The sequence below is a fragment of the Anser cygnoides genome, chromosome 6, assembly GCF_040182565.1.
Source record: "Anser cygnoides isolate HZ-2024a breed goose chromosome 6, Taihu_goose_T2T_genome, whole genome shotgun sequence".
NCBI lineage: Eukaryota > Metazoa > Chordata > Aves > Anseriformes > Anatidae > Anser > Anser cygnoides.
In genome coordinates this window covers 34,565,374-34,581,178 of record NC_089878.1, presented here as the reverse complement: position 1 = coordinate 34,581,178, position 15,805 = coordinate 34,565,374, and the positions used below count along the sequence as shown (strand labels likewise).

The window sequence follows — 15,805 nt, the reverse complement described above, 5'->3', positions numbered from 1 at the left end:
TGTGGTACATGTCCCTGACTGGATGAGAAAGGAAACATTTTGACATGAACATTTCTACATCTACACAAAAAGGAACTTGTTGACGTGCAAATGCTTGCTCACGAGCATAATGAGCAGCTAGTGAAACTCAAATTGCTCAAACGTTCATGAAAAAGTAATTACAAACAGTACTTGTTCAAGTGTTAAAATATTCTAGTACTTAAAAGTATTGGTTGAGCTTGCTAACCCTGACTTTCAGTCTAGTTTGTTCACTTGAAATTTTTGCATATTTGGAAAGTTACCAGAGATTTGACAGGGAGATGTGATGAAAGCGAGGCTATCTGGAGAGGCTGAAAAAGGGGAAACAAGAGTGAGGTAAGGGTTATACTTCTAAGAGGAGAAGGTTATAGCTGCGCGAGGAGAGGCAGCAGGGAAAAGTTTGAGCAGAGCTCATGGTGATTGCAATTAAAGAAGAATTGGCAAGTGGGAATACATATCACTTCATTTGAAGATAGCAACGATGTTTCTGGTATTAAAACATATTGATGTTTCACAACACTTTCTTTTTTTATTTAACCTTTTCTTCATGTTGCATGCTAATTGTATCCCTTTCTAGTAAGCATACATTCAGTATAAAAACAGGAACCACTTCTGGCTAGTTCATTTTTTTTCACACACCTTTATTTTGCACAGACGAGCTTATAAAGGGTGTTCTGACAACACAGTTTCTGGGGAATTCAGGGATGTGATCTACTTCTGGGGACAAAAAAATCTCTGGTTAATCCTGGCCTTTCAGTACATGAGGTTCACTTCTCTCTTTTGACTCTTCGTTATGGCTTTTCTGTGTTTGAATAAAAATGTAGTTATCTTTCCTTGTAGATAAGATTGCTGCTGCTGGGAGCTGCTTACTGTACGTAGTACGTGTGAGTGTTTTGTGTCCTAGAGACTGAAAACTCTCCAAGTGTGGGTGGTAACTTATTCCTTTTTTCTCCCTTTGGACTCTTTAGTCTTCTCATTCATATGGGAAATTTCTTGTAGCTGAGAAGGGAACCCATGATTTCAGGGTCATAGGTTAGTACTTTTGTTTTTGGTCTTGTAGGGAGTCTTGTGATTTACCTGTTATTTATCCCATACCCTGAAAGAAGCATAAGCTTTGTACAGCAAGTTGCTCATATAGCTAATACTGTGTCGTGATGCTTGCCCTTGAGCTGACTGAATAAAAACTGGACATTTAACTCAGTCCAGAAGTTCCTTATGCTAAAACATTTAATTCCTATAATATTATTGTTCTTGATGAGTGCATTTGTTGCTGCGTTACGGATAGTTTTCTTAAGGTAACTCCCACATCCTTTTCTCTTATTACTCTTCAAAAAAAAAAAAAATCCTGTGGATGTGCTGATCTTTTCATGTAGGATGTTAATGCAGACTTTCCCACATGAAAATACAAAGTAAGTGGTAGCAACAGCATTCTGTGACCTACTAGCAAGAGGTAAATGAAACCTCGAGATAGCTTACGCTGCCCTTCGACCTGTAGGGGACAGTTTGAATTTGTGAATCTCCGCTGTATATTCTATGTTCTGCTAGGAAATGTGGGTTTGTGGTTAGCGGCAACATGGCTGTACACGGAGATGCAGCACAGTCATTCTGCTGGGCAGCATCAGCGGAGCTGTTCACAACCTACCAGAGATCACTGAGATGGAAGAAAGGATGTTCATCTGCTTTTTGAAGTGTTATGTTTTGGTAAGAAATGCTGTGAAGTACCCAAAATATTCACAACAACCGTAGTTCTCTGTAGTCCTCCCCGTGGAGATGTGGCTTTGTACCTAATACAGAAGGAAGGTTTATCTGAGGACCAGAGCACGGCCAGTGCAGCAGACACACAGAGGTTGGTGCTGTACCACAGTAAGATCATTGCGGCAGTAATGATGCTGGGTGAGTGCTGAAGGCATGGCCGAATCTCTGTTCTTCAGCGTGTTACCGCAGTGGAGCTGTTACTGTACCACGAGGCTCAGGCACAGCCTGGCCCTTTGAATTAGCTTGGGCAGCTGGGGTTCAGAGCAGTTCCTCCGAGGTGGCTTATCAGTTACCGCAGGGACAGTAATTGGGGTTTAAGTCCAATTTCTGTAGTCTTGTAAACTTGTCTTAAGCACTGATTAGTAACCATGCCTTTCTACTGTGTCATTTTCTATGCTATCCTCTGACTCCCTGCAAGCTCGAGGTGTCTCCTTAGCAGCAGTGAAATGCATCTGTAGAAGAGTGTTCAGCAAGGGTCACCGGAACAGCATAATCTTAAAAGTTGGTGTTGATGGGATCAGATCTCAAGAAATTCTAACTGTTTTTAATATTATTCTCATATCACTGGCCCGAATTAATGTTCATGGGACAGATTCTCTTTCCCAAAGGTGCTGTGTGTCTTCTTCTTGGTGCTGAGCACTCTGCTCTTTTCGTTTTAGCAGAAACAAAGGATTACTCAGCACCTGTCAAAACGTGGTTATGTAACAGTAAGAACAGAGATTAGATAGTTTTGTTAGAACGATATCTTTATTTTCCAGTAATTTGTTTCTTGTTTTGCAGTGTTACATTTCCCAGATATTGTGTGTGACTTACTAGACAAACCCCCTCTATTCTCTGAGTAATTTCCCATATTTTTGCGCAAGTATGTAGTAGATATTTCATTTAATTCCGTGCAGCCTCCCTTTGTGGCATCTGCTTATTTATCACTGTCTTTAAGATCCCTTTTCCACTTGGTAATGTTCTTATTTTTGGTCCCTTGGTTACCACTATTATAAATTATTATCCAGTAAGATTTATAGCTGTAAGACTTGTACAAATAATATATCTCTCCCATTTAATGGCTTAACACTAAGATGCCTTTGTTATTTTCTAATGAAATTGTATGTATAATTTCTAGATAGTTTTTTGCAGGCATGTCATGAAAATTTAGGTCAGCAATGGAACTCCATCAGACTGTCTGACAGGCTACAAATCGCAATTCACCAAGCACACAGAAATTTTTCAAAGCATATAGGTGGTGCACCCAGCATAGCTTTACAGTAACTTAACCCTTCCTTAGGCAACTAACGCCTTCATTGGAGGAGTATAATGCAGTACCATGTTAATTGCTTTTTTATTATTATTATTGACTTTTTATCCCATTTAAATGCACAAGGAGAAATCTAATTTAATTTAATTTCTGTGTAACAAGGTCACATGGAAAAGGCTGTGCATACATTTTTTTTTATTAAATTAGCATTTTTTATAACTTTTCAGTCCATTCTGCTCTTCCTAAATTGCATTTTACTACTTTTTAAATAGAGTTTTGAAATCATTAGGATGCTTTTCTGTGATGTTTTTGTATCTGGACCTGAAGTTTAAAAAAAACACAGATACTCCATGACGAATGTTGATATATCCAGGTAGCACGGTATATTTGATCCTGTAGTTTAAGAATTAGCAACAAGCATAATCTATTTGCCTTTGAGAACTAGCAGTAAAATTAATGGCATTTTTATTCCTATAATTTATTGGACTCCCAGTGCTTACAGGCATATTCATATGTTTGTCATAGTATTTCTATATATAAACTCAAATAGACTCTGTCCTACTGACAAGAATCCTGCCCCTTATTTTTTGGTTTTGTTTTATTTGTTTTTTGTTTTGTCTTATTTTTCTGGTTTTGTTTACAGCAAAACCAGGGCTGCAGAATCGTGTCCTTTTCTGTTCTTGAGACTGAATCATTAAGGGATGGGTGCAAGTTGCCATCGTGACTTGATTCAGGCTTCCTGTATCTATCACCAAGCAAGATAGATCACAGATCTTAAATATTTTTGCAAAATTTATTTTGAGTTGAGGTGAAGAAGGAGAGGGACAGTGTTTGGTTTTAAATAGCTTTGAAGCTGACTTCAGTAAGTCTGAGCTATGTAAGTGTAGCTCAATGTGATGGGGATATTATGAAAGGCTCTCAATCCCTCGTTTGTTATTCTGTGTATCATTGCCATTCCAAAAATAAAATAAAATGATTGGACTGCATAGTTGATTAACTGATGATTTTTCCCAAATTAAATATAAAATTTATCCTAAAAGTGTTTTACATGTACAATTTAATAAATCACTTTCTATGGTCTTTCAGCGTGAGAAACTGATACATGAGCTGGAGGAAGAACGACATTTAAGACTTGAGAGTGAAAAAAGATTACGGGAGGTAACACTGGAGTCAGAGCGTAGCAGAGCTCAGATGCGTGGGCTACAAGAACAGTTTTCCAGGTATGTTGCACAAATAAATTACATTCAAAATAAGGGAAGAACAAACTTTGGTTCAAAAAGACTGATCAAACCTCTTCATAGCTTGAATGGGTGGAATCTAAGGCAAAAACTGCTTTCCCTCTGAAGTTCTGTAAACATAGCAGGATTTTGGCTGAATGACTGTTGTGACTGTTCTACATGAGGTAAAATTTAAAAGGCTTATGCCATTGTTCACTATAACGGTGAACGTTTTAATTTCCAGGATTTTGTATTGGTTAGAATTCCCGGTAATATTCTAAGATGTACAGGTCTTCACTTCTCAAAAATAAGTCAATGTTTGGTTGCTTTTCTCTTAACCAACAGCAGTGGTTTTGATCAATCTCAATAATGACAAAAAAAGTGATGCCTTTTACCGGGTAGGTAATCATTCTTCTTGGACAAGCTTAGCGTCTCATCCTGCATTTACTGGAGCAGAGCGTTGTGCTAGAGCAGAGCTCCGCTTACAAGGGAGCCAGCCTTGAAAGGGGGATTGAAGACAAACTATTAATTCAGATGGTCACATTAAGGATTGGAGTTCTTTATTGTTTTTATGAGGCATGATGAGATCTTGTACATCAAATAGAATTTTTTTATTGTTTTTGTCACGTGAACAGAAACAAAACAATCAAACCAGAATTGAAAGAGACAATGGAATTTTATGTTGTGTATTTTCCATCAAGATCCAGTATTTTAACTCAGTCCCTCAGGTCTCATTCCCTTAGGCCCCCAAATCATTGAAAAGTTCAAGTTCAGTTTCATATGATGAAAACAAGCTGTGGGATGTGTTTTTTCCTTTGTTTTTTTTTTTTAAGGTTTTCATTTTTATTTTTTTTTTAGTTCTTGGGGGTTTTTTGCTCAGTGTCTGCCATGCTGCTCCTCTATCTGAGATTGGGTTTCTAGGCAACGACGAAGAAGCAGTTAATAGCAATAATAAAATTTGTTCTGATCTGTTATTTTGTTTTTGGAAAAATTCCATTAATGTTCTTTAGATTTCAAAAAACTATAAAAGTGTTCAGAGAAGTCTGAAATTCTTTCTCTAAAAATGTTATTCATTTTCTTTTTTTTTCTTTTTTTTGTTGCTGTTTTTCTATGATTTTTGTTTTCAATTTTTATTTATTCTTATCAGAGTCCCTGCATAATATTCACAAATTAAATACACCCTGTACTCTTGTTTAGAAAATTGTGTTATATATTAATCTTTGTTTATGGATGAATTTCCTGAGGTGCTGATTTTAGAACGATAATTCTAGTTACAATAACTAGAAGCCTTTGAAATAAACTTTTTAACTTGGTGCAGTCCTGATTAAGAAACAAAAAAAGGAAAGAAGAGGTGAGAGGAAACAAACAGTCTCCAGAATAACGTGTCCAGTAACTTGGTAAAATTTTCTCTCTTGCATATTCAGATCTTTTCAGGATAAAGCTTCATTATTCCTATGAAACCGTGGTAGCCTGATTCTTTTCTACAGTATTTCTGAAAAGAATGACTGTATTATTAGTTAGGATCCCTGAAGTCCACTATCTTCAAATTAATCCATTCTTTTTCTTCTATTATTTTATTTGCAGTCTAGCTTGCTCTATCTATAAAGAAGCAGAGGGATACAAGCTCTTTGGATTAAAGCTGTTTGTCTCTTTATTTTTGTATCTCTGATTTAGATAAAAGTGAATACAGTCTAAATCAGCGTTATGTTCCTTACAAGACTGTCTGCACATTAGCTATACTAATTGAAGACAAACTTAAATACCACTTTTCATTAATAGCACCTGAGGCTGGCCCTGTTATTGCCAGTGATGAAAACTGCCATGGGCTTCGTTGTGCTATGATTTTATTTTAGTGTAGACCAGTGCTAGGAAGAGAATGCCTCACTTAAACATACTTCAGTTGCTTTTAAAACCTTGTGTTTGTCATTATGAATATTAGAGGTTACTTTTTCTTATATTTAGTAGAATATTAAGGTACAGACCTTCTCCCTAAATGAGTGTATTTTTCTCACCCTGTTTGAGCAAGTAATGGCAAGAGGATAATCTTGTGTTCCTTGGAGATTCTGTATTGTTTGAAGGATTTGAGGCTTTTTTCTCCAGTTTGAGCATAGTTAAATGGGAAAAGACAGGTGGTGATAGGAAATGTTAAAATTAAGCAAATAAGAAGTACTTTAGAAGAAACTGGCCAGAGAATAATACTCTTGGCCCAAACGTTCTGGATTTCAAATGAAGATAGACCAAAGTAAGAACACGTATTGTAGCATAGATCTTTCAAATCTATGTAATTCCTGAACTGAGTTCATTTACATGTAGTACAGTTGGTTAAGCTGCGATTTGGAGGGTGTTTCTTCGCATCTCAAATATTTTCTTTGAAAGAGTGAAACATAATGGTTTGTGGATAGCAGGGGGGTTGGAATTAGGTGATCTTATAGGTCCCTTCCAGCCCAAACCATTCTGTGATTCCGTGATTCCACGATTCTATGAAAGCTGTAAGTTGACCTTTCTAATCAGGCAAGGAAAGCTGGCTGTTCCACGCTGAAATTGTGTGAAGACTTCAGTCTATCAATAAGCATCTAGTTTGAGATTGAGGACTTCAGAACACAAGGGTTTTTTGTTTGATTTTTTGTGTTTTTTTTTTTAATTGATTGACGTTTCTGTTCTTACCAAGTAAGCAATATTCCAGGTTGAGTCTGAAGTAAATCGAAGTTCTCTTCCTTAACATCTATATAAATCTGCCAGAGCCTTAAAATGACACAGTGGTTAGTTTGATAAATATGTGACAGTTACACAGAAGAAGAAAGAGCTTTTAAAACCAAACTTCTTTTCCAGAATTCCATAGTGGTGTATCCATGCTGTTTTAAATTCGTTCTCTAATTTTATTAGAGGTGTGCAAAGATCCTGAGAAAAACAAAACATTTAATGCTAAAACTGGGATTTTACATTGTAGTTGAATGCAGTTATTTTTTCATTGCCTTAGTATAATCTCACCTTGAGATGAAATCTTTGAAGGTTTCTCTCTTAAAACCATAGAGATCTGTTGCTTTACTACAGCTACTCTGTTATTACATAAGGCCCTTTTTGGCACGGCAGTGTACAGATGAATGTTGCTTAAATGCACAGTGACTAACCCTATAAATACCTATCACCCAGTTTCTTCCAAGATAGTGTCATGTAGTCCGATTTCTCCATTTTGATTGTTGGCATCTCTCATGCATATACTGACAGGTTAGCATTCTGGTTAGTATTATGCCTGCTGTCTCTTTATCCAGCTCTGGAAGAAATTGGGTCAATTCTTCTGGATTTATTTATTTTTATTTTTATTTTTATTTTATTTATTTTTGATGGCTCACAGTTTAACATTAGCTCCTCCTTGGACATGTTCCATTTTTGACATTAGAGAAGAAAATACAACCACTGTCTTGTGTATCTCCTTGTTCTTAGATTCAACTGTCCTTTTCCTAATTTCAGCGTCTTCCTACAGCAGTAGGAGCAGAAACACAGCAACCCTGCCCGAAGCAGTAGGTGTGATTTATAGTTTCACTCTAAAAAGCACACTGATGTACGCAATATAAATTGATTACATTTCTCTGCTATATATCAGTAAGTAATACAAATTGTTTTTTGTTGAGCGCATACAGTACATGTGACTCCAAACTGGGATTAAATGTTAAAGCAGTAAAAGAAGTAGCTTTACTTAAGTTATTTTGATTAGTGTTTTGGTCTAAATGGAACCGCTTTAATAGAGCACACCATTGCAAAGTATATCTTTAAACAATAATTGAGGAGACTGGTATCAAATCCTTAAAATCCCCTTTGGGTAAATTTAAAAAATTCTTTCAGTTAAGACGATGTTGTTTATAGGTATCGATGCCTGTGACTGGAAAGCTGCCTCAGGCTTTTAGGAAGAGATGTTACTGGAATAGTAGGAAATGATCCTTGTTTGGTCTGCCAGGGTCCTGCAAATGGGATGAGTGTAATTCTCATTAGACTGTATTTCAGCATTCCCCTCACATTAGTGTTGACCCTAGGGTTAAGCCTGTCACTTCTGACGAGGGGAAACGTGACTCCTACAAATCTGATAGCGCTTTGTGTGAAAGGACTGTGTGTCCATTATTTTGAGCATAGCCTACGAGCTTTTCTCCAACTATTTTTAATTCCTCTTGCTCTATTCGGGCTTGTCCACAGGTGAGTGGAGATGATAACAGTTTTCCTAGCAATTGTGACAAAGAGATCTTTCCCATTTCCAACATCATCACATCATCATTTCTAACCCTGTCACATCTGCTTGATGTGAGAGTGCGAGAGGTCGCCACCTGCTTGCGCTTCAGAGAGGCCTTACTGCCATGACTGGTGGTCTATATAGAGCAGAGATTATTTCTGAAAGTATAAACCAGCAGGATGTATCTGTAGCTCCTGTGGTCGGTCAGTTTGTCTAATGTCCATTGAATGCCAATTTAAACCATTAATAGCATTTCAGTATCATTTCTGGGTGATTAAAATGCTCTCCTGGCAGCAATTTATGCTATTCCTCTGATTTTCTCATAGCAGGGATGAACAAAATACTGTGTAGGAATTCGTTCCTTTTCTATGAGAAGTATCACAGAAGGAGCTGTCTACAGTTTTCCTCTTCTTGTTTGTATAGTTCTGCAGAAATCTCTTGTCCTCCCCAAGCGGCCTGAGCATAAGGTCAGGCCTAAGCATAAGGGGGGGCAGGTGGTCACAAAGATAGCATTTGTATCAAAGGCTGGCCTTGTCATACTGCCTCACAAAACCCAGAGGCTTTTAGGTACCTCTGGATTTCACTAGATGTGCCTGTGTGAAATGTCATGTAGAAAACTAGTGAATAAACATGAAACTAAACTTAGGGACTTGAAAGTGTTCCATGTCGGGTGCGTGTCTCACTCCTACACTTACTGCCTGCTTTGCTGCTGACTACAAGACGTCCATCCTCAGACACGTTGTGCTAGGTTGACCTTGGCCACGCCACTTTGTCCCTGCTGCTCCTTCCTCCTCACACTTTTCCCCCGCTCCAGCTTGCTCCCACCCTGGTCTGGGAGTGCTGGGAGGCCTGGGTGGTGTACGGGGTGTGGGAGGGGTCTGCTGTCAGGGTCGCAGGCATCAGCTCCGGAGCTGCTGCTCGCAGGGCGCTGGGCAGGGTGCTTTCACTGGGGGGATGCTCAGCTCTTGGCTCGCCTTGCTAAGCCTCAGGACGTGGCATGAATAGCATTTTACTGGGGCTTTGACCTAATGCTTAGGATATCGATCTGGGCTTTTGATTAGAATTGACAGAGTAAAAGGATGAAGTTTCTTTTAGATTAACACTGATGGGGTGAGCATATTAGTATTTTTATTTATGTGCATGTACAACACTCGGGTACATATTTCATCCCTAATCCTTGCTCAGAAGTGTCAAGCACTGTTTTAAGTAAGATCAAGGAGCTTTTGTGTGAATAGTTCTTACGTGGCAGAAAATAAAAGAATGGTTTTACCAAACCCCTGCACTTAAGCCAGAAGAGGAGCTCACCTCAAGTTGTATGGGAATTTTAGTCCCATTTCACAGGCTAGACTGGACTGAACATTGTAGTGTCATGTTGTTTTACCAACAGGAAGAAAAAAGGAATTTTATAACTTATCAAGCTTCATTTTTTCATTTTTTTATCTGAATACTGTAGTTTTGAAGGTACGTACTCATGAGAAATATCTTCAAAGAGTTTGTTACCTCAGTTTGCTTCAAATTCTCATTCTGATGTTAGAAACCATCTGGATGAGCTATACATATTTTCATAATGAAGTTGCGAAGGAAAACAAGCTGTGAGGTCAGAGTGACCGCAGAATACTGAAGAATGTGTAAACTCAAAACACAGAAGTCAGACAAGGAGCAAAAGTTCTACGAGACTATGTTGTGCAACATACATTGACATACGTAACACTTTTACAGAGCAATGGATTGCTCTGCTTCAGACATTATTGTAAACACATGGAGAGGTATGTGGAGATCCTGAACTTCTGTGGACTCTTCAGGCACTGAAGCTACATTAAGGGGAAGCTTTATTTTAGTACCCCAACACAGTAGTAAATCATGTGGTGGAGTTTCATGACAGCTCATAGTTGATGAAAGCTTCTCTCAAGGGTTCCAGGTAACTAGGTAATCTTTGTCTTCACAGAAAAAAAAGATGGTTATCTGTGTGCTCAGAAAATCCGGGTTTTGGTCTGTATTTGTATGCTGGCAGTATGCATCATACTTGTATTTATGGACAGTTGCATCTATTGCCTGATATTAGATTTATCAGAGCATGAAATGATTCTGTTTCCTCTGTTCTCCTGTGTAGCACTACAATTTAATAGGACATTGCGTTGTGTTTTTTTTTTCCTTTGCATAATGTAGTAGAGTAGCACCATAGCAGTAGTAGATGGTTTACCCCGTCTAGGGTAATGACAGGTAAAGAAAAACCTAGCAAAAATGTAAGACATTAAAATTTTCACTCCAAGTTAACAGTAGGTTACCATACATGGGTCCACACACAGCATGTTATCTACTCTACTCCTTGCTTTTTTGTGACAGAAAGCTGGTTTGAATATTCTCCTCATTCCCCATACCATGGTCATCAATAAAGCAGAACCTATCCGTGTTAGACAGTGAGTGGTTTGTATCCAGAATCTCTCTTTATGTGGCTGTTTCATTCCCAAAGTGAGATCCTCACTTATGCTAAAGAAAACTCCTGGAAGCATATTCCAAATAATATTGTGCTCAAAAGTAAGAGCAGGGATTCGTGTGTGGACTATGTGATTGGGTTTACAGACCCTTTTAGAGGACAGAGAAAACCTCTTTTGGGTGAAATTGCAGACTCCCTTGTTACTGCTGTTTAAAGAGATTAAGGTTCGTGTTTGGTGTTTATGTACTGTAAAATCCTCTACCTGTTGAAGTTCACGGCTCTGTGCATTTTATTTTGCACGATAATAGGTATATTTCTTGTAGATATTCCTAGCTACAGATAATTCTCGGTTGTAAAACATGTTTACATTTATGAAAGGAAAGTGCTGATATAGGAGCTAAGTACTGTTATGGAGTAATGCTGCTGCTTAAATGCTGTGCAGTCATGGATGGTAGGATGTTTCCAAAGGTAGGTAGGACCTGTGGCTGTCAAGAGAGCTTCTAATTACTTAGTACTGGTTTGCTGTTCTTATGGATGTATTTTTACAGTTGCAGTGGAACATGCAAGCACAAGTACTGACTGCTTCTTTACTGTGGATCTTGTCATTTGGTTTCTTTTGAGCTTGTGAAAGCAGGAAAGTCACAGTTATACGTGTTATTCTGCAACTCCTTGATGCAATATAAAAGAACTATTCAAACCAACATACTGCTTCACATATTTAATAAAAAGATTTCTGTGCTAGATATGATAGATACTTTAATTCCAAGGACCAGCAGAAAGATCAGCACATCTGCGAGGAAAAGATCTGCAAAGATCAGCAGAAAATGATTTGTTTTCCTTAGGTTTAATTTTTCCTTTAAGTCAAGCCATTTGATAATAGAAAGTATCTTCTTAAAAGAAGAACATCTCTTAAAATGCTTTCTTTTAACATTATATTGTAAATTCAGAGCCATTTTTCAGGAAAGAACCTGCCCTAATTAAGCTGGAAGATTGTCATCACTTTTTATTCATACTTTGCCTTGGTGTGCCCGTGCATGATTACCCCCTTACACAAAAGACTAAACTCCTTCATACTTGACATCTCTTTTTCATTTGGAAGTATGATTGATATATATGGACATACATATACATGTATATATTTATGTTTGCATATACAGCTAAGGCATTTTTGCAAAGATTATAAAAGGATTAAAAGTGATTATAAACAGAAAAGCATGTGCAAGATATGAGACAGAAGAGCATATAATAGATGGGAAAGCAGGAATGCTTAGCAGCTGTTCTTAGTCTTCCCTGAAGGAAAGTAATAGCATAAATACACCAATAAAGACCAACAAGGATGATCTGAGATCGCAAGATGGAATGTGGAAGAAAACCAGTTAAAGAATTAAGATAACGTAAGTGGGTTGCATTGAGCCAGGATTTCTTGATTGTACTCACAGGCATCAACCATACCCAAACCACCACTGACAATTATGTGTGTAGGCAGTCTGGAGAATGAGTGAAGTCCCAAAGGAGTGTTATTTAATTGTATATAAATAAGGAATTGTGCACAGAAGATTAGACTGATTTGCAGTTTATAAAATTCAGATATGGTTCCACAATAATATTCATAAAGAAGACAAAACAATTATGGTCCCAGTGCTCAGTTCAGTTGCTTGTGCTCTAATAAGTAGGTTTGGAGAAACTCTTCTAGGATATTATTATTTTTTTGACTTAAATGTACTCATACAGGAAGTGCTGTGGTTAGCAATGCTCTGTAGTGTGTCTCTCGCATCACTTTTGAAGTTAGAACATAGCTAGAATCAGGCGCTAAATCCTTAGTGGCGGCTACAGATGATCTGCTCTGGGAAAGCTTTTTCATGATGGAAAAAATTGTGATGTTCCTATGTCCTGAGATGTGAGGTCAATCCCTTACTTGTCTCATTAGGAACTCCTGCCAACCCAATGTATTAGAATAATTTTTCATTGTTTGTAGAAGAGATCATAAGCAATATATTTACAGGTGACAAGCTTCTGTCTAGATCGCAGTCATAAAACTATAAATCACCTGTGTGCGTTTGTTAAAAGTTCAGGTGTGCTTTAAAAATATCAAAATGGGAGATTGCCTTGGCTAATATATTTAAATATTGTGTATATTTAATTTTGTGTATTGAGTATATAATTCTGTTAGTTCTGTATGCTTTCTCTTTGTTAATGGACTTTACTATTTATATGCTTTAAAGAAGTGCATAGTAAATAATGGCTTCATATAATCTTAAAGTTCCTAGGTTTCAAAAAAGAAGGCCTTTCCTATAATAAAAAGCTTTTTAAAATATCAATAATGCTTTCCACCATGATCCCTACCCTACCAAAACAGTGAGTGTGACGCTGCAGTGGGATGGAAGTCTTCAACAGTCTGTTTTGCTCAGCACGTAAAAGCCAGATCCACCTTTCTGAACCTAAAAGTGGAAAAAATCCCTACTTCAGATTATATGTGTACCTCTGTCCTTGAAAAAGATTATCTTCATTTCATACTACCTGTATAACAAAAGAATATTAAAAAGGAAATGGACTGAATACCTGTGAGAGAAAGACAATGTAGTGATAAAGATCTTGAATCCTTACAATAGAATATATTACAGTCACCTTTGAGGCAGCATTCGTTGACATTTTTGAATTCAGTAATTCAAAGAGATCTGTTTAAATGAAGATCATGTCCCAGTAAAATGATTAGAGAAGTTAAACTAGACAAAGCAAACAGCGAGAAGAAAGCAGGCAGAGAGCAGATGTTACTTTAGGGTCTGTCACGGATGATTGCGGTAAGGATGTCTTTTTAAAAGCATCAGTCTGGTTTGAGCTGCAGGATTGTCTCCCGGAGTTGTTTTCTACACCAACACGATGACTCAGTCTGTCCTTAAGGTCCTCTGTTGCCTTACAGTGCTGTCCGGTGGTACCTTTTGTTAGATACCCTTTTCCTAGGAAGGAAGAAAACACAAAATGGAAAGCACAGGACTGTTTTGAAACTTCCGTTGCCTGTGCCCTTCACAACTGGCTGTCTTACACTCTTCACGCATACTTACACTTACTTTTTGCCACGTGTACGTGTGCCACCTATGCTTTGAGACTCGTTTCTTGAGAGCGGGCAGTTCTCCTGGAGAGTCAAAAAGACAAGCATTCCAAAAATCAATATGTAGAATGCTAGTTGAGACTGATCTGAATCTGATTGCATGATTAGATTTTAAGTTCACTGCTCAGATAACATGGATTTATCCCATTTTAATTTACTGATCCTGTCACACTTGTGGTTCCTTTTGTCACTTGATAGCAAACATATACTTGATAGAGATAACTGATGTGCAACAGCTTATAGACTGTTTTTCTTTACTAATGCTTCACAGAGAAATGTGAGTTTATGATCAGGATTTTTGTGGTGGTTGTTTTTCTGGTAGGTGCTTGAGGTGGCTTGTATTAATAATTCTCCTGTCCTATAAAATTTGTGTTGTAAACTGTAAATATATCATTAATGGGCAGTGGAGCATATTCAGATTGATGGTGTTAGGTACAGTACAAATTAAATTATGAGGGAATATTATGATTAAAAAGCTGACATAAAACTAAATGATCTTGATAGTGATGCTTCTCTTTTATGAGTGTGATTGGAGTTCTTCAACGGACCGTTGGTTGACTGAGTCCAAATTTTACCTTTACAATCTTACAACAAACTAAGAAGGAGAAGCTTACACTTCCTTTCTAATTCCAAGCAGATATAAATCTGATCCAGAAAAGTGCTCAGCCTTTTTAAGGTACTAGTGTGCATTCTGCTCTTATTAAAATCAGGAGGAAAAAAGTACTTCAGGTACCCTTGAGTAGTTTGTTGCCTTACATAGTACAGATGTGCAGATTTGTGCTGCAAGGGATATGAACATGAAATCCTGGATGTTACCTCTCAGCGTAGAATAATAGGTGAATGCTTTGTCTTGTAGGGATCTCAAAACAGGTTTTCTCATGTGTGTACGAGGCCTAGAGGAGAAAAGGGCTTTCTCCAAGGAGCACGGAAATGGCCCGGGTGGCAGAATAATTGAGAAACGTGCACAGAGACCTGCCCAGCATCACTTTGCCTGTTCTACCCAAAGGTGGGCCCCGTAGGCTGGGCTATTCGCTCTAGTCAGTGACAACCCGTTGTAGAATTTTTACTCACATTTTGCTCAGCCAATTCCTACTGCTGGTGTGCAAGTAAGCAGCTGGTCTCTGAACGTGACCAGTACAGAATTTGTAAATATAATCAGTTTGTCATCTTGCTCTGCATAACCTCTTAAGTAGCTATATTAACTAATGGAAACAGAATATTTTTTCTGCCTGACTTGAAGTGGTAATATATTTTTTCAACCTAGCAGCAATTTGTAGCCTGTGTAGATTGGATTGTTTCACAGGAGAATTATTATGGTAATTTTATCTTAGAACTTGTAATTATTCTACAGTATTGTTCTAATGTAACAGGCCATGCAGCAGTTAATTTGTTGTCAGTGCTCAGAACTGGACAGGGCAACTTAAAAATTTAGTTATAATCTTTTTCTTTTATCAAAATGTTTTGGGTGTGTGTTTTCCCCTGTGAGCAACTTTCAAATATGATTATTAAAAGTTGCAGCGAGTATATTTAACGCTGAAAAGCTGTAAGGCACAAACCCTCTGTTTCAGAGTTTTGCTTCTCTGGGTGTATGACAAACATGAAGAGAACACGATGGGATGTGCTGCTCTTGTATAGGCTTATAGGTTTAGTTCTTCTAACTGTTCATCTCTTAACTCTGGTACTGCATTTTGCTAGGTACTTTACAGATGCATCCTCGGGGATTTGTGCCCTGAAGGCAGAATAAGTTTGTTTCAGCTGCATGGATGTAGATTGTTCATTTTCTTGAGGTCTGTCATGGAATTTGCTT

At 37.7% G+C, this 15,805-nt stretch overlaps 1 protein-coding gene across 24 annotated transcripts in view; it reads left to right on the top strand.

Moving 5' to 3' along the window:
* Positions 1–15,805, top strand: part of NCKAP5 (NCK associated protein 5) — a 438,779-nt gene that overhangs the window by 247,185 nt on the left and 175,789 nt on the right. For 23 of the 24 annotated variants that reach the window (XR_007169250.2, XM_013186421.3, XM_066999996.1 and 20 more), the window contains one exon: positions 4,109–4,242. Coding sequence is in view for 22 of the 24 variants with exons in the window: in XM_013186421.3 (XP_013041875.3) it covers positions 4,109–4,242 (134 nt within the window). In the remaining 2 variants the exon portion in view is untranslated. Of the gene's footprint in view, positions 1–4,108; positions 4,243–15,805 lie in introns of those variants that run through there. The other variant, XM_013186432.3, reaches the window with a different exon arrangement.